Source organism: Rhinopithecus roxellana, chromosome 12 (assembly GCF_007565055.1).
Source record: "Rhinopithecus roxellana isolate Shanxi Qingling chromosome 12, ASM756505v1, whole genome shotgun sequence".
Taxonomy (NCBI): domain Eukaryota; kingdom Metazoa; phylum Chordata; class Mammalia; order Primates; family Cercopithecidae; genus Rhinopithecus; species Rhinopithecus roxellana.
In genome coordinates, this window is record NC_044560.1 from 114,963,759 (window position 1) to 114,983,833 (window position 20,075).

A 20,075-nucleotide genomic window follows, 5' to 3' on the forward strand; every position below is an offset into this window, starting at 1 on the left:
TTTTTTGTATTTTTTAGTAGAGACGGGGTTTCACCGTGTTAGCCAGGATGGTCTTGATCTCCTGACCTCATGATCTGCCCGTCTCGGCCTCCCAAAGTGCTGGGATTACAGGCTTGAGCCACCGCGCCCGGCCGATAGAGCAAGTATTTATTGTTATGGCTCTGTAGAGTAGAGGTGAGTAACTTGGTTGAAGGAATTGTTTGCCCTGTTCATCTCTCTAGACGTGGCCAATGTCATTCCCAGCACAGAATCTTGACAATTCCAGTGAGACTGGGGGCGCTGTGGAGCCTGCTCTCTGTCATGCTCCAGCAGGAAATGTGGGTGAACAGTGCTTGGTGGCACGGCGGGTAAAGAAATTTATCAAGACAATCGTAAAGTTTGGCAAGTAAAGAAAGGTAAAGAAAGGCAGGTTTATTGGAGAAAGGAGGAGAAGACATTGGCAGACCACAGCGGGCAGGCTGTCACGAGAGACGCGCACTGCCGGGAACCACAGCTTCCGGCAGATTGGATAGAACAGGGCTTGGGCTGATTGTTGACGTCAGGTCAACAGGCGGTTGAACTTGCCGACTTCGTTCAGCAGACGTGTTTGATGAACTGAGGCGTTTCATGGCAAGCAGGGAGTTTGTGAGCAGCTCTGTGTGTGATCTGGTCAGGAAGGCTAAACATCTTGGACCGTATCTCCTGGACCATAAAAGCAGACCTGGCCCGGTGCAGTGGTTCACACCTGTCATCCCAACACTTTGGGAGGCTGAGGTGGGTGGATCACCTGAGGTCAGTAGTTCTAGACCGGCCTGGCCAACATGACGAAACCCGTCTCTACTAAAAATACGAAAATTAGCCAGACGCGGTGGCACATGTCTGTAATTCCAGCTGCTCGGGAAGCTGAGGCAGGAGAATCACTTGAACCCGGGAGGTGGAGGTTTCAGTGAGCCAAGATTGTGCCACTGCAGTCCAGCCTGGGCGACAGTGAGACTGTCTTAAAAAAAAAAAAAAAAAAAAAACCTATAGCTGACCTGTTTCCTCTTGTTTCTACGCTCTAAACCATGGAAGAAAGCTTGTTTTATTGATGGAGTATTGTTCTGTTGCCCAGGCTGGAGTGCTGGATCTCTTAGTGCAACCTCCACCTGCCAGGTTCAAGCAATTCTCGCGCCTCTCAGCCTCCCAAGTAGCTGTGCACCACTACGCCTGGCTAATTTTTGCATTTTTAGTAAAGACGGGGTTTCTCTGTGTTGGCCAGGCTGGTCTCGAACTCCTGAGCTGAAGTGATCCGCCCACCTCGTCTTCCCAAAGTGCTGGGATTAGAGACATGAACCGTCACACCTGGCTGGAAAACATATTTGTAGCTCATTTGCTTTATCTGTTTCTCCAGCTGGTCCTGTCAGCTTGACTCCTTTTCCCTCATTGGGACTCCACAGGAAATACACTTGATTTCATGTCAAGTTCACATGTGTTTGTATTTTGTAGAGTGTACAGAAACAGAGGAAGATGTCACTGTCCTGACTGAAGTCTTCAAAGTCAAAGGAGAAAAGTCAGGTCTGTACCATATCTTCCTGCAGTGAGGTTGGGATCAGGTTTCTCTTTATAAACTTGAAGTCCCCTTTCCTATGTAACACAAAGCATTTATTTATTTATTTATTTATTTTTGAGACGGACTCTCGCTCTGTCACCCGGGCTGGAGTGCAGTGGCCAGATCTCAGCTCACTGCAAGCTCCGCCTCCCGGGTTCACGCCATTCTCCTGCCTCAGCCTCCTGAGTAGCTGGGACTACAGGTGCCGCCACCTCGCCCGGCTAGGTTTTTTGTTTTTTTTTTTTTTTTTTTTTTTGAGACGGAGTCTTGCTCTGCCGCCCAGGCTGGAGTGCAGTGGCCGGAGCTCAGCTCACTGCAAGCTCCGCCTCCCGGGTTCACGCCATTCTCCTGTCTCAGCCTCCCGTGTAGCTGGGACTACAGGCGCCCGCCTCGTCGCCCGGCTAGTTTTTTGTATTTTTTAGTAGAGACGGGGTTTCACCGTATTAGCCAGGATGGTCTCGATCTCCTGACCTCATGATCCGCCCGTCTCGGCCTCCCAAAGTGCTGGGATTACAGGCTTGAGCCACCGCGCCCGGCCTTTTTTTTTTTTTTTTTTTTTTTTTGAGGCGGAGTCTTGCTCTGTCACCTGGGCTGGAGTGCAGTGGCCGGATCTCAGCTCACTGCAAGCTCCGCCTCCCGGGTTTACGCCATTCTCCTGCCTCAGCCTCCCGAGTAGCTGGGACTACAGGCGCCCGCCACCTCGCCCGGCTAGTTTTTGTATTTTTAGTAGAGACGGGGTTTCACCGTGTTAGCCAGGATGGTCTTGATCTCCTGACCTTGTGATCCGCCCGTCTCGGCCCCCCAAAGTGCTGGGATTACAGGCTTGAGCCACCGCGCCTGGCCACGCATTTATTTATTTATGTATGTATATGTATGTATTGAGACACAGTTTTACTCTTCTTGCCCAGGCTGGAGTGCCATGGCATGATCTCTGCTCACTGCAACCTCCGTCTCCCAGGTTCAAGCAATTCTGCCTCAGCCTCCCGAGCAGCTGGGATTACAGGCATGCTCCACCACACCCAGCTAATTTATTTTTAGTAGAGACAAGGTTTCTTCATGTTGGTCAGGCTGGTCTTGAACTCCTAACCTCAGGTGATCTGCCTGCCTCGGCCTCCCAAAGGGCTGGGATGACAAGTGTGAGCCACCACGCCCGGCCAACACAAGGCATTTTGTTGTTCTGGTTTTCCCTATAGATAACTGATTACATTCTCTCTCCCTTCCCTCCTCACCAAAGATAACGAGAATAGGTACAGGCTTATATTGAAGACGAAGTTCCGGGAGATGTGGCAGAGCTGGCCTGGAGACCGCAAAGAGGTCCGTGTTGTGGCTGAAAGATACAGGATGCTGATCCCATTCAGCAACCCCAGGATGCTTCCCGGGCCCTTCTCACACACGGTGGTGCTGCACAGTCCTGCAGGCCTTGGGAAAACCACGCTGGCCAATAAACTCATGCTGGACTGGACAGAGGACAACCTCATCCAGAAATTCAAATATGCATTCTACCTCAGCTGCAGGGAGCTCAACCGCCTGGGCCCGTGCAGTTTTGCAGAGATGGTCTTCAGGGACTGGCCTGAATGGCAGGATGACATTCCACACATCCTAGCCCAAGCACAGAAAATCTTGTTCGTGATTGACGGTTTTGATGAGCTGGGAGCCCCACCTGGGGCCCTGATCCAGGACCTCTGCGGGGACTGGGAGCAGCAGAAGCCGGTGCCGGTCCTCCTGGGGAGTTTACTGAAGAGGAAGATGTTACCCAAGGCTGCCCTGCTGGTCACCACACGGCCCAGCGCCCTGAGGGACCTCCGGTTCCTGGCAGAGCAACCAATCTACATAAGGGTAGAGGGGTTCCTGGAGGAGGACAGGAGGGCCTATTTCCTGAGACACTTTGGAGATGAGGACCAAGCCATGCGTGCCTTTGAGCTGATGAGGAGCAACGCGGCCCTGTTCCAGCTGGGCTCGGCGCCCGCGGTGTGCTGGATCGTGTGCACGACTCTGAAGCTGCAGATGGAGAAGGGGGAGGACCCGGCCCCCACCTGCCTCACCAGCACGGGGCTGTTCCTGCGCTTCCTCTGCAGCCAGTTCCCGCAGGGCGCACAGCTCCAGGGTGCACTGCGGGCGCTGAGCCACCTGGCCGCGCAGGGTTTGTGGGCACAGATGTCCGTGCTCCACGGAGAGGACCTGGAAAGGGTTGGGGTGCAGGAGTCCGACCTCCGCCCGTTCCTGGACAGAGACATCCTCCGCCAGGACAGAGTCTCCAAAGGCTGCTACTCCTTCATCCACCTCAGCTTCCAGCAGTTTCTCACTGCGCTGTTCTATGCCCTGGAGAAGGAGGAGGAGGAGGACAGGGACGGCCATGCCTGGGACATTGGGGACGTGCAGAAGATGCTTACCAGAGAAGAAAGACTCAGGAACCCCGACCTGATCCAGGCAGGACGCTTCTTCTTCGGCCTGGCTAATGAGAAGAGAGCCAAGGAGTTGGAGGCCACCTTTGGCTGCCAGATGTCACCGGAGATCAAACAGGAATTGCTGCGATGCGACGTAAGTCGTAAGAATGGACATTCCATGGTGGCAGACCTGAAGGAGCTCCTCTGCTGTCTGTACGAGTCTCAGGAGGACGAGCTGGTGAAGGAGGTGATGGCTCAGTTCAAAGAAATAACCCTGCACTTAAATGCAGTAGACATTGCGCCATCTTCATTCTGCGTCAAGCACTGTCGAAACTTGCAGAAAATGTCACTGCAGGTGATAAAGGAGACGCTCCCGGAGAATGTCGCTGCGTCTGAATCCAACGCTGAGGCTGAGAGGTAGGAACCGTTCACTCGACTGGTCGTTTAGCCTCATCCCATGCGCCCTTAGGAAGAGGCCAGAGCCTCCTATGCACTGTGGCTTAGGGCCAGGAATTCCCTCTTTTTGGACTCTTTTTTTTTAATTTGAGACAGAGTCTTGCTCTGTCACCCAGGCTGGAGTGCAGTGGCACGATCTTGGCTCACTGCAACCTCTGCCTCCCGGGTTCAAGCGATTCTCCTGCCTCAGCCTCCTGAGTAGCTGGGACTACAGGTACCTGTCACCATGCACGGCTAGTTTTTGTATTTTTAGTAGAGACAGTCTCGCCATGTTGGCCAGTCTGGTCTTGAACTCCTCCTGACCTCAGGTGATCCACTTGCCTCAGCCTCCCAAAGTGGGATTACAGGCATGATTCACTGTGCCTGGCCCAAATATATGGATATTTTTAAGACAGGGTCTTGCTCTGTTGCTCAGGTTGGAGTACAATGGTGCAATCATAGCTGACTGCAGCTTCAAACTTCTGGGCTCAAGTGATGCTCCTGAGTACCTGGGATGACCGGTATTAGGTGTGCACCATCGTGCTCAGCTAACTTAAGTGACTTTTTTTTTTTGTATGTTTTTGAAAGAGAATCTCACTATGTTGCCCAGGCTGGTCTTGAACTCTCAAAGCACTGGGATCACAGGCATGAGGTACCATACACCCTGCCTAAATATTTCTTATTGACCTGTATATTCACAATCTTTTTCTTTTTTTTTTGAGACAGCGTGTCACTCTTTTGCCCAGGTTGGAGTGAAGTGGCTCGATCTCAGCTCACTGCAACCTCCACCCCACCAGTTTCAGTGATTCTCCTGCTTCAGCCTCATGAGTAGCTGGGATTACCTCCACCCACAACCACGCCCGGCTAGTTTTTGTACTTTTAGTAGAGACAAGGTTTCACCATGTTGGCCAAGCTGGTCTCGAACTCCTGACCTCAGATGATCCAACCGCCTCAGCCTCACAAAGCACTAGGATTACAGGCGTGAACCACCGTGCCCCGCCTCTATTCTTTTATCAATGATGTGCTTAGCATTTTAACTTATTTTTACCCTCTGTTGGATTTTTGTGTGAGAATAGGTTCTTTCTCCTGTGATACGTCTTGGGTGTTGAGTTGTCTGATGTCTTGGGTGTTGAGTTGTCTGATGGTGGTGCCAAATGATTAAATAGTCCAGCTTTCAGTTATACTTATTTATACTTATTTGTTAGGGGTATATGCCCAGAGAAACCCTAAATACTTCAGCCATGATGGACTTACATTGATGTAATCCCCTTCTCTTCCCTGTAGATCCCAGGATGATCAGGACATGCTCCCTTTCTGGACGGACCTTTGTTCCATATTTGGCTCAAATAAGGATCTGATGGGTCTAGAAATCAATAATAGCTTTCTGAGTGCCTCCCTAGTAAAGATCCTGTGTGAACAGATAGCCTCTGACAACTGTCATCTCCAGAGAGTGGTGTAAGTAGACACTAATTCATGAACTAAAATCCTTAGGGTGTGAAAATGTTACAATTTTAATATTGGAACAATATTCAAATTCCTGTCATAGACTCTTTTTTGAGATGGAGTCTTGCTTGACGCCCAGGCTGGAGTGCTGGAGTGAGGTGGCGCGATCTCGGCTCACTGCAAGCTCTGCCTCCCGGGTTCACTCCATTTTCCTGGTTCAGCCTCCCGAGTAGCTGGGACTACAGGCGTCCACCACCACGCCCGGCTAATTTTGTGTGTGTGTGGTTTTTTTTGGTTTTTCTTTTGTTTTTTTTTTTTTTTTGAGAAGGAGTCCAGAGTAGCTGGGATTACAGGCATGCGCCACCACGCCCAGCTAATTTTGTATTTTTAGTAGAGATGGTGTTTCTCCATGTTGGTCAGGCTGGTCTCCAACTCCCAACCTCAGGTGATCCATCCGCCTCGGTCTCCCAAAGTGCATGAGCCACGGCAGTCAGCGTTTTTTTGAGACGGAGTCTCTCTCTATTGCCCAGGATGGAGTGCAATGTCTGACCTCAGCTCACTGCAACTTCTGCCTCCCAGTTTCAAGCAATTCTCCCACCTCAGCCTCCCGAGTAGCTGGGATTACAGGCACCCACCATCATGTCTGGCTAGTTGTTGTAGAGATGGGGTTTCACCATGTTGGCCAGGCTGGTCTTGAACTCCTGACCTCAGGTGATCCACCCACCTTGGCCTCCCAAAGTTGAGATTACAGGCATGAGCCACCGTGCCTGGCCCACAGTTTTTGGGTTTTTTTATTTTTATTTTATTTTATTTATTTATTTATTTTTTGAGACGGACTCTCGTTCTGTCACCCAGGCTGGAGTGCAGTGGCCAGATGTCAGCTCACTGCAAACTCCGCCTCCCGGGTTTACGCCATTCTCCTGCCTCAGCCTCCCGAGTAGCTGGGACTACAGGCGCCCGCCACCTCGCCCGGCTAGTTTTTTGTATTTTTTTAGTAGAGACGGGGTTTCACCGTATTAGCCAGGATGGTCTCGATCTCCTGACCTCGTGATCCGCCCGCCTTGGCCTCCCAAAGTGCTGGGATTACAGGCTTGAGCCACCGCGCCCGGCCGTGTGTGTGTGTGTTTTTTTTTTTTTTGAGACGAAGTCTCGCTCTATCGCCCGGGCTGGAGTGCAGTGGCCGGATCTCAGCTCACTGCAAGCTCCGCCTCCCGAGTTTACGCCGTTCTTCTGCCTCAGCCTCTGGAGTAGCTGGGACTACAGGCGCCAGCCACCTCGCCCGGCTAGATTTTTGTATTTTTTTAGTAGAGACGGGGTTTCACCGTGTTAGCCAGGATGGTCTTGATCTCCTGACCTTGTGATCCGCCCGTCTCGGCCTCCCAAAGTGCTGGGATTACAGGCTTGAGCCACCGCGCCCGGCCAATTTTTTGTGTTTCTAGTAGAGATGGGGTTTCACCGTATTAGCCAGGATGGTCTCAATCTCCCGACCTCATGATCCACCCACCTCGGCCTCCCAAAGTGCTGGGATTACAGGTGTGAGCCGCCGTGCCCGGCCCGTAGACTCTTAAGTGCTCAAGACACAGGGAATTGAGAGTCCTGTGCTTAAATTTGTCTTATGGGATAATCTTAAAAAGTAATTTTTAGGGGTCAGGCACGGTGGCTCACACCTGTAATCCCAACACTTTGGGAGGCCAAGGCAGACAGATCACTTGAGGTCAGGAGTTCCAGACCAGCCTAGCCAAGATGGCAAAACCCCGCCTCTACTAAAAATACAAACATTATCCTGGCGTGGTGGCAGGCGCCTGTAATACCAGCTACTCCAGAGGCTGAGGTAGGAGTCGCTTGAGTCCGGGAGGTGGAGTTTGCAGTGAGCCGAGATCACAGCATTGCACTCTAGCCTGGGCGACAGTGAGACTCCATCTCAAAAAAAAACAATCTATATAAAGATTTAAAAAAAAATTAAACATGGAAAAAATAGTCTAAACATATTGAGCCCCTAGTTTCTATTTAAGTACAATATAGGTCTAGACGCTCAGGATTTCACTTTTGTTTTCCCTAGGTTCAAAAACATTTCCCCAGCTGATGCTCATCGGAACCTCTGCCTAGCTTTTCGAGGTCACAAGACTGTAACGCATCTGACCCTCCAAGGCAATGACCAGAAGGATGTGCTTCCCGCATTGTGTGAGGTCTTGACACACCCAGAATGTAACCTGCGATATCTCGGGTATATCTCTTCATCGTTAAAATCCTTGGTCACACAAACAGCTACCACAAGCTTATGTGGCAATTTTGTGTAAATTAGAAAAAGTTCGTTATTGTGACTAGAAACAGTACTAAAGGCAGATGATCCAGGAGACAGCATGGGCTAAACTTGAGTTTCTACTTGCCTTGAGCAGTAAACAACCTAGACAACCATACGTGAGGACCCTGAATCCGAGGAAACACCCAGAATCTTTTTCTTTCTTTCTTTTTTTTTTTTTTTTTTAGATGAAGTCTTTCCCTGTTGCCCAGGCCGAAGTGCAATGGCATGATCTTGACTCACTGCAACCTCTGCCTCTCGGGTGCAAGTAATTCTGCCTCAGCCTCCCAAGTAGCTGGGATTACAGGCACCCACCACGCCCGGCTAATCTTTGTGCTTTTAGTAGAGGCTGTTTCGCCACATTTGCCAGACTGGTCTTGAACTCATGACCTCAGGTGACCTGCCCCCCCCCTCAGGCTCCCAAAGTGCTAGGATTATAGGCGTGAGCCACCGTGCCCAGCCAGAATCCTTATGTTCTTTTTTTTTTTTTTTTTTTTTTTTTTTTTTTGAGATGGAGTCTTGCTCTGTCACCCAGGCTGGAGTGCAATGGTATGATCTCAGCTCACTGCAACCTCTACCACCCAGGTTCAGGTGATTCTCCTGCCTCAGCCTCCTGAGTAGCTGGGATTACAAGCACGCGCCACCATACCTGGTTAATTTTTGTATTCTTAGTAGAAATGGGTTTTTATCACATTGGCCAGGCTGGTCTCGAACTCATGACCTCAGGTGATCATCCTCCTCAGCCTCCCAAAGTGGGGCGTGAGCCACCGTGCCCGGCCCAGAATCTTTAGTTTCTGTCAGAGATCATTCACCATGGTGCATGCTTCTCCTGTATGAGGATTCAGAATACCAGCTATTGACATTTTTCAAGCAAGATTCCTTCAGGAACATGGAGTTGCCCCTTTTCTGTTAGTCTTCTGGTTTGAGAGCTCTCCCCTTGGGAAGCTCTCCACGTGGCTGCCCAGGTGATGAGAACCATCATGCGTCATGGGGTTCCATGGAGCCTCACTTGGCCACACTGGCGTAGTAGGTGGTCACTGGCCTCAAATTGTTCCCCTGGGCCAGGCCCAGTAGCTCACGCCTGTGATGCCAGCACTTTGGGAGGCTGAGGCAGTGAATCACTTGAAGTCAGGAGTTCGAAACCAGCCTGGTTAACATGGTGAAACCCCGTCTCTACTAATAACACAAAAATTAGCGGGGCACGTTGGCACACGCCTGTAGTCCCAGTTACTCAGGAGGCAGAGGCAGGAGAATCATTTAAACTTGAGAGGTGGAGGTTGCAGTGAGCTGAGATCACACCACTGCACTCCAGCCTGGTCAACAGCGCGAGACTATCTCAAAAAAAAAAAAAAATATTGACCGGGTGCGGTGGCTCATGCCTATAATCGCCTATAATCCCAGCACTTTAGGAGGACAGGGCGGGTGGATCACAAGGTCAGGAATTCAAGACCAGTCTGGCTGACATGGTGAAACCCTGTCTCTACTAAAAATACAGAAATATTAGCCGGGCATGGTGGCAGGCGCCTGTAATCCCAGCTACTCATGGAGGCTGAGGCAGGAGAATTGCTTGAACCCAAGAGGCAGAGGTTGCAGTGAGCCAAGATCACGCCATTGTACTCCAGCCTGGGCAACAGAGCAAAACTCCATCTCGAGAGTAAAAAAAAAAAAAAATTGCTCTGGCTCTACTGATAAGGATCCTAGGCTGCTTAATGGGATCTTCTTGTCAGTTGAATGGGATACTGTACATCTCACAGGTATTTGAAGGTTGAAATGAAACCAGATCCAAGCCCATATATTCAATAGTGGCTGCTGTCGTTACTAACCACAATTACCCTCTTTTCTTTGTTACATGAGAATAATGGGGTACAGGGTGAGGGGGAACATCGGGTAAATTAAAGATGTGGGTCACTAATCTATTTCTTTTTTTTCCTTGAGATAGTCTTGCTCTGCCTCTCAGACCGGAGTGCAGTGCCACAATCTTGGTTCACTGCAACCTTGGCCTCCCAGGTTCAAGTGATTCTCCTGCCTCAACTTCCTGAGTAGCTGGGATTACAGGCACCCAGCTGTATTTTTGTATTTCTAGTAGAGACAGGGTTACGCCATGCTGGTGGCCAGGGTGGTCTCAAACTCCTGACCTCGGGAATCCACCACACCCAGCTAATTTTTTGTGTCTTTAGTAGAGACGGGGTTTCACCATGTTGGCCAGGCTGGTCTCGAACTCCTGACCTCAGGTGATCCACCTGCCTTCCAAAATGCTGGGATTACAGCCATGTGCCACCCCTCCCAGCTAATTCTTGTAGTTTTAGGAGAAATGGGGTTTCATCATGTTGTCCTGGCTGGCCTTAAATTCCTGGCCTCGTGATCTACCTGCCTTGGCCTGGGATCCACCTGCCAAAGTGCTGGGATTACAGGCATGAGCCACCATGCCCAGCCACTCATTTCTTACGAATTTATTCTAACACATTTTCCAGATGAAAACAGAGCACCTTGAAACGTAAGTTAGTGGGCTGGGCATGGTGGCTTATACCTGTAATCCCAGTACTTTGGGAGGCCTAGGCTGGTGTATCGCTTGAAGTCAGGAATTTTTGTTTTGAGATGGAATCTTGCTCTGTCGCCCAGGCTGGAATGCAGTGGAGTGATCTTGGCTCACCGCAGCCTCCACCTCCTGGGTTCAATTCTCTTGCCTCAGCCTCTTGAGTAGCTGGGACTACAGGCGTGCGCCACCACGCCCAGCTAATTTTCGTATGTTTAGTAGAGCTGGGGTTTCTCGAACTTCTGACCTCGTGATCTGCCCGCCTCGGCCTCCCAAAGTGTTGGGATTACAGGTGTGAGCCATGGCCCTGGCCAAAGTTAGGAGTTTGAGACCAGCCTGGCCAACATGGTGAAAACCCGTCTCTACTAAAAATACAAAAATTAGCCAGGCAAGATGGCACACGCCTGTAATCCCAGCTACTCGGGAGGCTGAGGCAGGAGAATTGCTTGAATCCAGGAGGCGGAGGTTGCTGTGAGCCAAGATTGTGCCACTACACTCCAGCCTGGGTGACACAGAATAATTCCCTTTAAAAAAACCAAACAATGAAACATAGGTTAGTGGACTCTGCATCCAACATTTGAGTCAGGTTGACTGAGGTTCATGTATTTCCAGCTGATTCCTGGACAATGCTGATGCCACTGGTCTGGGGACCACCTTTTGGCAATCACTGCTCCAGATAATTCAAGTTGGGATGTAACAGAACCAGTGAGATATAAATCAAAGACGATTCCGTGGTTAGATTCTCAAGAATGACTTATTCCGCTGGGCGCACTGGCTCACGCCTGTAACCCCAACACTTTGGGAGACCAAGGCAGGTGGATCGCCTGAGGTCAGGAGTTCGAGACCAGCTTGACCAATGTGGAGAAACCCCGTCTCTACTAAAAATACAAAATCAGCCAGGCTTGGTGGTGCATGCCTGCAATCCCAGCTACTCGGGAGGCTGAGGCAGGAGAATCGCTTGAACCCGGGTGGCGGAGGTTGCTGTGAGCCGAGACTGTGCCATTGCACTCCAGCCTGGGCAACAAGAGTGAGACTCCGTCTCAAAAAAGAAAAAAAAACACTTGTTCCCATTTCTCCCACAGGCTGGTGTCTTGTTCTGCTACCACTCAGCAGTGGGCTGATCTCTCCTTGGCCCTTGAAGCCAACCAGTCCCTGATGTGCGTAAACCTCTCCGACAATGAGCTCCTGGATGAGGGTGCCAAGTTGCTGTATACAACTTTGAGGCACCCAAAGTGCTTCCTGCAGAGGTTGTCGTAAGTCTCTCCTCTTCCTCCAGAGCAGCTGTGGATTCGATCTGGGGCCATAGACGAGCAGTGGTCATGCCTGATTTGGCTGTTTGGAACCTCTCGCTGACGTGAACACCTGTTCCCATGTTTAGATCCAGGCCGATGGCTTGCGAATCTTGTTCTCTCCTTCCTGTTCCTTCATAGGATCACCAGCGCGTGACAGAGGGTGGGGAGTTCACAAGAAGGGGCTTTCGGATGCTGGCATTTGGAGATAGCCGAGAAGTTGGAAATATCAACCGTGTTGTCATTTGTGATTCTTTTGCAGGTTGGAAAACTGTCACCTGACAGAAGCCAATTGCAAGGACCTTGCTGCTGTTTTGGTGGTCAGCCGGGAGCTGACACACCTGTGCTTGGCCAAGAACTCCCTCAAGGATACAGGGGTGAAGTTTCTGTGTGAGGGCCTGAGCTACCCCGAGTGTAAACTGCAGGCCTTGGTGTAAGTCTATGCTGGCTGCCTGTGTGTGTGTGTGTGTACATAGTCCCCCACCTCCGGGTTCTAGTAGGGTGGTTATGAGAACACTTAATTCCTCTAAATGCCCCAAGCATGATGCTAATGGTTACAACTGGTGAGATCTGGGGAGATGGTGATAGTAAAAAAAGTATAAGTAGTAGTAGTAGTAGTAGTAGTAGTAGTGGAGGAGGAGGAGGAGGAGGAGATGGTGATAGGAAAAAAAGTGTAAGTAGTAGTAGTGGTAGTAGTAGTAGTAATCTATAGGGATTTGGAGAATATAGCTGGTTTTCAGAGTTTTTTTTTTTTTCCCTCTTTATGCATGTGTTTGAGATGGGGTCTCGCTATGTTGCCTAGGCTGGTCTCAAACTCCTGAGCTCAAGAGATCTGCCTGCCTTGGCCTCCCAAAGTGCTAGGATTATAGGCATGAGCCATCTCACCCCACGCTGTGTTTTCTCTTAATCTGTGTTCTTAGCCCTATAATTGTGTAACATAAATTGCATGCAATTGGTTGTAAATGGAATTCATTTATTTAATGATTTGCAAATCAGGTAGTCTTCTGGGCCATCGTAGGCTCAGACTCCCAATGGAAGCTATTGGAAGCTACATGCTCAATATGATCTTCCTGTTAATACTAAAATTATAAGACAGGTGGCCTGGCACAGTGGCTCACGCCTGTAATCCCAGCACCTTGGGAGGCCAAGGCAGGAAGATCCCTTGAGACCAGGAGTTCAAGACCAGCCTGGCCAATATGGTGAAACATCGTCTCTCTACTAAAAATACGAAAATTAGCTGGGGATGGTGGGACATGCCTGTAATCCCAGTTACTCAGGAGGCTAAGGCAGGAGAATCACTTGAACCTGGGAGGTGGAGGTTGCAGTGAGCTGAGATGGCACCACTGCAGTACAGTCTAGGCAATAGAACAAGACACTCTCTCCAAGAAAAAATTACAGGACAAATCTTTAGAAAGGAATTGAGTTCTGGCACGGTGGCTCACGCCTGTAGTCTCAGCACTTTGGGAGGCCAAGGTAGGCAGATCACCTGAGGTCAGGAGCTTGAGTCCAGCCTGGCCAACATGGTGAAACCCTGTCTCTACTAAAAATACAAAAATTACCCAGGCGTGTGGTGTGGTCCTGTAATCCCAGCTACTTGGGAGGCTGAGGCAGGAGAATTGCTTGAAGCCAGGAGGCAGAGCTTACAGGGAGCCAAGATCATGCCAGCCTGGGTGACAGAACGAGATTGTCTCAAAAAAAAAAAAACTGTCTGCACTGATGGTTTCTGTTCAGAGATTCGATTCATCTCTGGTATTTTTTTTTCTTTTTTAAGATGGAGTCTTGCTCTGTTGCCCAGGTTGGAGTGCAATGGCGTGATCTCGGCTCACTGCAACTTCTGGCTTCAAGCGATTCTCCTGCATCAGCCTCCCAAGTAGCTGGGACTACAGGCGCCCACAACCACGTCTGGCTAATTTTTGTATTTTTAGTAGAGACGGGTTTCACCACGTTGGCCAGGATGGTCTCGAACTCTTGACCTCGTAATCTGCCCACCTCAGTCTTCCAAAGTGCTGGGATTACAGGCATGAGCCACTGCTCCTGGCCATACATCTCTGGTATTCTTTGTCTCTAACGTCACCTCCAACAGTTGGGAACTGTCATCTTCCTATAAAGTAGCTTTAATCTAGGATATGCACCTGGCATCTGAAAACTACCCACTTTAATGACATACTCAGTTCATGGCTGGAGATGGGTAGAAGGAAGGGATTCTTCCCACACCCACTGTATTTGGGCCCTGAAACACTAAAACTGAAGTCCCACAGGCAGTGAGATGTCACTCACTTGCTATCTTCAAATTAATGTCTAGTTTTCTTGGTTTTGTGTATGCATGTGTGTGGTGTTTTTGTTTTGTTGTTGTTGTTGTTTTTTTTTTTTTTTTTTTTTTTTTTTGAGACGGACTCTCGCTGTCTCCCAGGCTGGAGTGCAGTGGCTCGATCTCGGCTCACTGCAAGCTCTGCTTCCCGGGTTCCCGCCATTCTCCTGCCTCAGCCTCCCAGGGATTAAGGTGCACGCCACCACGCCCGGCTAACTTCTGTATTTTTAGTGGAGATGAGGTTTCACCACGTTGGTCAGGCTGGTCTCGAACTACTGACAGGTGATCTGCCCACCTCAGCCTCCCACAGTGCTGGGATTATAGGCGTGAGCCACCGTGCCGGCCCCCTCAATTCAACTTTTTGATCTATGCCCCTATTTTGCTAAGTTGTCAACTTCCCTTTAGTCTTATGTGGGCTTTCCTCCATCACACAGTCATGGAAGTTTCTAGAAGGCTGGGTATGGTGGCTCACGCCTGTAATCCCAGCACTTTGGGAGGCTGAGGCAGGTGGATCATGAGGTCAGGAGTTCAAGACCAGCCTGGCTAACACGTGAAACCCCATCTTTTACTAAAAATACAAAATTAGCCAGGCGTGGTGTTGGATGTCTGTAATCCCAGCTACTTGGGAGGGTGAGGCAGAGAATTGCTTGAACCCAGGAGGCGGAGGTTGCAGTGAGTCAAGACTGCACTCCTGTACTCCAACCTGGGTGTCAGAGCCAGACTGTCTCAAAGAAAAAAGAAGTTTCTGTACATTCACAAACCTTTAAGATTTAGGGGTGTGTTTTCACTCCTCTGTCATGGGCTCCAATCTGCCCTCTATTTCCATGGCCCTTCCAGGTCCTGTGTCCCTCAGCTAGTGGTATACTTCGCTTGGGACCCAGAGATATGTGGGCATCATAGTTCAAATTATAATTAAGGTTAGAACTCTATCTTAAGGTGAAATCTGTCTGATAAGCTGTGTTGGTTGGTATCTCAGATCCTACTACCAGATACATTGGAGTCTGAGCTGGCGTCTTTTGCCTGTAAGACACTACCTCTCTAGCAACTGAATTTAGGAAATAGAATTGTAATCCCAGCACATTAGGGAGGCCAGGATGGGCAGATCATCTGAGACTGGGAGTTCGAGACCAGCCTGGCTAACATGGTGAAACCCTGTCTCTACTAAAAATAGAGAACTTAGCCGGGTGTGGTGGTACACACACGTGTGCGTGTGCCTGTAATCCCAGATATTCGGAAGACTGGGGCATGAGAATCGCGTGAACCCGGGAAGCGGAGGTTGAAGTGAGCCACCGTGCCCGCTGAGAATCCTTTTTACTTCTCCAGCTTCTGTTGGCCACCTGCATTCCTTGGCTTGTGGCCCTTCCTCCGACTTCAGCAGAGCATCTTCAAACATTGCTCTGGCTCCCTTATCAGGTCACCTCCTGCTGGCTTTGACTCTCAGCTCCCTCTTACGAGGATCCCTGTGATTGCTGGACCTACCCAAATAAACCAGGATATAAAGCATCTTAAGATGCTCAGTCACATCTAAGATGCGAGGTCCCTTTTGCTCGCAGGTGCCAGGAGTTGGGACTTGGGAGGCCATTCTTCTGTCCACCACACACCCCATGATTCCATTTCCAGGTCACCATTGTCTCTAAGCGTCTCTAAAACCCTCGGCTCAGAGTCGAAGGTGCCTCACACCAGTGAGAACTCACAGGTTCGGGCTTGCTTTCTTCCTGTGGTTGATTTCTAGGCTGTGGAACTGCGACATCACGAGCGATGGCTGCTGCAGTCTCGCAAAGCTCCTCCAAGAAAAATCAAGCCTGTCGTGTTTGGATCTTGGACTGAATCACATAGGAGTTACCGGAGTGAAGGTCCTGTGCGAGGCTTTGAGCAAACCACTGTGCAATTTGAGATGTCTGTGGTGAGTTAACTTGTAAGTTCAACTTCCTCTACTTAGACCTTATTGAATCTGTGGCTAATGTAAAGCAATCAGTGAAGCCAACTTCCCAATTTATGTAACTGAGAGGACTCGGATAGAGTCAACTGAGCTTTCACTAGGATGGTTAAAGGAATAGTTCTAGTCTATGTCTAAGTCTTTTTTTTTTTTTTTTTTTTTTTTTTTTTTTTTTTTTTTTGAGATGGAGTCTCGCTCTGTCGCCCAGGCTGGAGTGCAGTGGCCAGATCTCAGCTCACTGCAAGCTCCGCCTCCCGGGTTCACGCCATTCTCCTGCCTCAGCCTCCCGAGTAGCTGGGACTACAGGCGCGCACCACCTCGCCCGGCTACTTTTTTGTATTTTTTAGTAGAGACGGGGTTTCACCAGGTTAGCCAGGATGGTCTCGATCTCCTGACCTCGTGATCCACCCACCTGGGCCTCCCAAAGTGCTGGGATTACAGGCGTGAGCCACCGCGCCTGGCCTGAGACTTGTGTTGGTCATGCAGGTCCCCAACACCCGAGGCTGTGCTTGGCTTATAGGAGGGCATCGATCAGCACCAGTTGAATCAACGTGCTCATTTCTGTGTCTCCTCAGGCTGTGGGGATGTTCCATCCCTCCCTTCAGTTGTGAAGACCTCTGCTCTGCCCTCAGCTGCAACCAGAGCCTCATCACTCTGGACCTGGGCCAGAATCCCCTGGGGTCTAGTGGAGTGAAGATGCTGTTTAAAACCTTGACACGTCCCAACAGCACCCTCCAGACACTCAGGTATGATCCATTTACTTCCCCGTCAGGCTTTCTCCGGGGTGGTAGTTTTAGGGGAAACATAATGACATGGACCTGCTGTAGGAGACTGATCCGGTAGCTGGAATTACAGGTGCCCGCCACCACACTCAGCTAATTTCTGTATTTTTAGTAGAGACGGGGTTTCACCATGTTGGCCAGGCTGGTCTCAAACTCCTGACCTCAAGTGATCCACCTGCCTCGGTCTCCCAAAGTGCTGGGATTACAGGCGTGAACCACTGCGCCCAGCCCTTTTTTTTTCTTTGAGGCAAGAACTCACTATGTTCCCCAGGCTGGAGTCCAGCAGCACAATGATGGCTCACTCCAGTTCCTGGGCTCAAGCAATCCTCCTACCTCAGTTCCTGCTGAGTAGCTAGGTTTATAAGCATGAACCATTGCACCCAGCCATGGCTGCTTGTCTGCCTGCTCACGAGAGCCAGTTGTCATTGGATTGTGTTTTGTTTGTTGGGTTTTGTTGGGGTTTTGGGTTTTGTTTTGTTTTGTTTTCTGAGGTGGAGTCTCGCTCTGTTGCCCAGGCTGGGGTATAGTGGTGTAGTATCTTAGCTAACTGCAACCTCCGCCTCCCAGGTTCAGGCTATTCTCATGCCTCAGCCTCCCATGTAGCTGGGATTACAGGCATACACCACCACACGTAGCTAATTTTTGTATCTTTAGTAGAGACAGGTTTTGCCATGTTGGCCAGGGTGGTCTCGAACTCCTGACCTTGGTGGTTCACCCACCTCAGCGTCCCAAAGTGCTAGGATTACAGGCATGAGCCACTGCACCCAGCCTGAGTTGTATTTCAATACCATGGCGTCAAAGAACCAAGAGCCCCTTCCTAGGAGTGTGGGAACTTCCAGAAATTCTCACAAGCAATATAGTCTACTGCTGGCTTAAAATAATCTTTATGTAGAAGAAACATAGATTACTTGCTTAACATGAATCTCAGCCTAAGATACTTTGCAAGTCAAAAGACATATGGACGTTAAGGGCTTTTTAAGCTTTGAGTTTATTTTTTGGAGATGGAGTTTTGCTCTTGTTGCCCAGCCTGGAGTGCAATGGTGCTATCTCAGCTCACTGCAACCTCCGCCTCCCGGGTTCAAGCAGTTCTCCTCCCTCAGCCTCCCAAGTAGCTGGGACTACAGGCATGTGCACCACGTCTGGCTCATTTTGTATTTTTAGTAGAGACGGGGTTGCTCCATGTTGGTCAGGCTGGCCTCGAACTCCCAACTTCAGGCGACCCGCCTGCCTCAGCCTCCCAAAGTGCCGGGATTGCAGGCGTGAGCCACCGCGCTTGGCCTTCCATCTCCTCTGTTTAACCTGGTACTCTTGGGTCCACTGAGTAGAAGTTGCCAAAGTGGGTGATGGAGCAGGTAGGCAGGTATTAGAGATATAGCCCAGCTGCACTCAGCAATTCCATTTTCTGTGCATGATAAACAAGAATCTAAAAATACACAATGGCTTGATACCATTACAAGGTTAACCTGATATTATGTTTTTCTCATCAGATCAACATGGTTGAGAATAAGAGGAATGAAAAAGATTAAAAAGAGAAATGAAAGTCTTTAATTTTGCATTTTATTATTTATTTTTGAGACAAAAATCTCACTCTGTTGCTCAGGCTGGAGTGCAATGGCCCGATCTCGGCTCATTGTGACATCCACCTCCCAGGTTCAAGTGATTCTCCTGTCTCAGCCTCCTGAGTAGCTGGGACTATAGGCACGCACCATCACACCCAGCTAACTTTTATATTTTTAGTAGAGATGGGCTTTCACCATCTTGCCTAGGCTGGTCCCAAACTCCTGACCTCAAGTGATCTGCCCGCCTTACTCTCCCAAAGTGCTGGCTTTACAGGCATGACCCACCACATCTGGCCTCATTTTATATTTAAAAATAAATAAGCAATCAGGCCAAGTGTGGTCTGGGCAACATGGTAAAACCTCAACTCTATTAAAAATACAAAATAAGCTGAGCATGGTGGCAGGCGCCTGTAGTCCCAGCTACTCAGGAGGCAGAGGATAGGATGGCTTGAACCCTAGAGGCATAGGTTGCAGTGAGCTGAGATGGTGCCACTGCACTCTAGCCTGGGCAACAGACTGTCTCAAAGAAAAAAAGAAAATCGATATGGAACACTCCTTTGCCACCTAGAATAATCAGGAAAGGTGACCCATGCTCTGTACCTCAACAGAATTTCAGGTACTTGGGAATTTGAAAAATCTTCTTGACACACAAAGTAACCTTTTCCTCCCCCATTGTACCCCAGGTTGAAAATAGATGACTTTAATGATGAACTCCATAAGCTTCTGGAAGAAATAGAAGAAAACAACCCACAACTGATTATTGATACTGAGAAACATGATCCCTGGAAAAAAAGACCTTCTTCTCATGACTTCATGATCTGAATCCCCCCCGAGTCACTCATTCTCCATGAAGTTGTTGATCTTCCAGGTGTTGGTGAACTGCCTGTGACTCCTCTTCTCCCCCGCCCCCACTCCTCAGGGATAATGAGTTCACTGCTAGGCTAGATGTTTCAGCCATGGTTCTGCCTCTTATTTACACGTGCACACGTCCTTAACTTTGTTACATATGAAGTATCTGTATCACGGGTACATTGAGAGAAATAAAGGTGAGAGCATTCACAAATGAAGCTGTTACTTAATAATGGACTTTTGCAAGTTAGAGAAAAGATAATCTTGGCCGGGCGCGGTGGCTCACGCCTGTAATCCCAACACTTTGGGAGGCCGAGACGGGCAGATCACGAGGTCAGGAGATTGAGACCATCCTGGCTAACATGGTGAAACCCCGTCTCTACTAAAAAAAATACAAAAAACAGGCCGAGCACGGTGGCTTAAGCCTGTAATTCCAGCACTTTGGGAGGCTGAGGCGGGCGGATCACGAGGTCGGGAGATCGAGACCACCCCGGCTAACATGGTGAAACCCCGTCTCTACTAAAACATACAAAAAACTAGCCAGGCGAGGTGGCGGGTGCCTGTAGCTGGGAGTACAGTACAGGCGCCCGCCACCTACAGGCTGAGGCAGGGTAAGGGCGTAAGCCCGGGAGGCGGAGCTTGCAATGAGCCGAGATCCAGCCACTGCACTCCAGCCTGGGCGATAGAGCGA

At 49.7% G+C, this 20,075-nt stretch overlaps 1 protein-coding gene across 1 annotated transcript in view; it reads left to right on the top strand.

Moving 5' to 3' along the window:
- The window catches only part of NLRP2 (NLR family pyrin domain containing 2), a 35,764-nt gene extending 16,166 nt beyond the window's left edge, over positions 1-19,598 (top strand). Inside the window, exons 5-13 of the mRNA XM_010379162.2 lie at positions 1,465-1,533; positions 2,802-4,368; positions 5,671-5,841; positions 7,889-8,053; positions 11,744-11,914; positions 12,213-12,383; positions 15,991-16,161; positions 16,770-16,940; positions 19,219-19,598. Of these exons, the coding sequence (XP_010377464.2) occupies positions 1,465-1,533; positions 2,802-4,368; positions 5,671-5,841; positions 7,889-8,053; positions 11,744-11,914; positions 12,213-12,383; positions 15,991-16,161; positions 16,770-16,940; positions 19,219-19,357 (2,795 nt within the window). The 3' untranslated portion in view covers positions 19,358-19,598. The remainder of the gene's footprint in view (positions 1-1,464; positions 1,534-2,801; positions 4,369-5,670; positions 5,842-7,888; positions 8,054-11,743; positions 11,915-12,212; positions 12,384-15,990; positions 16,162-16,769; positions 16,941-19,218) is intronic.
- The last annotated feature ends 477 nt before the right edge of the window (positions 19,599-20,075 follow it).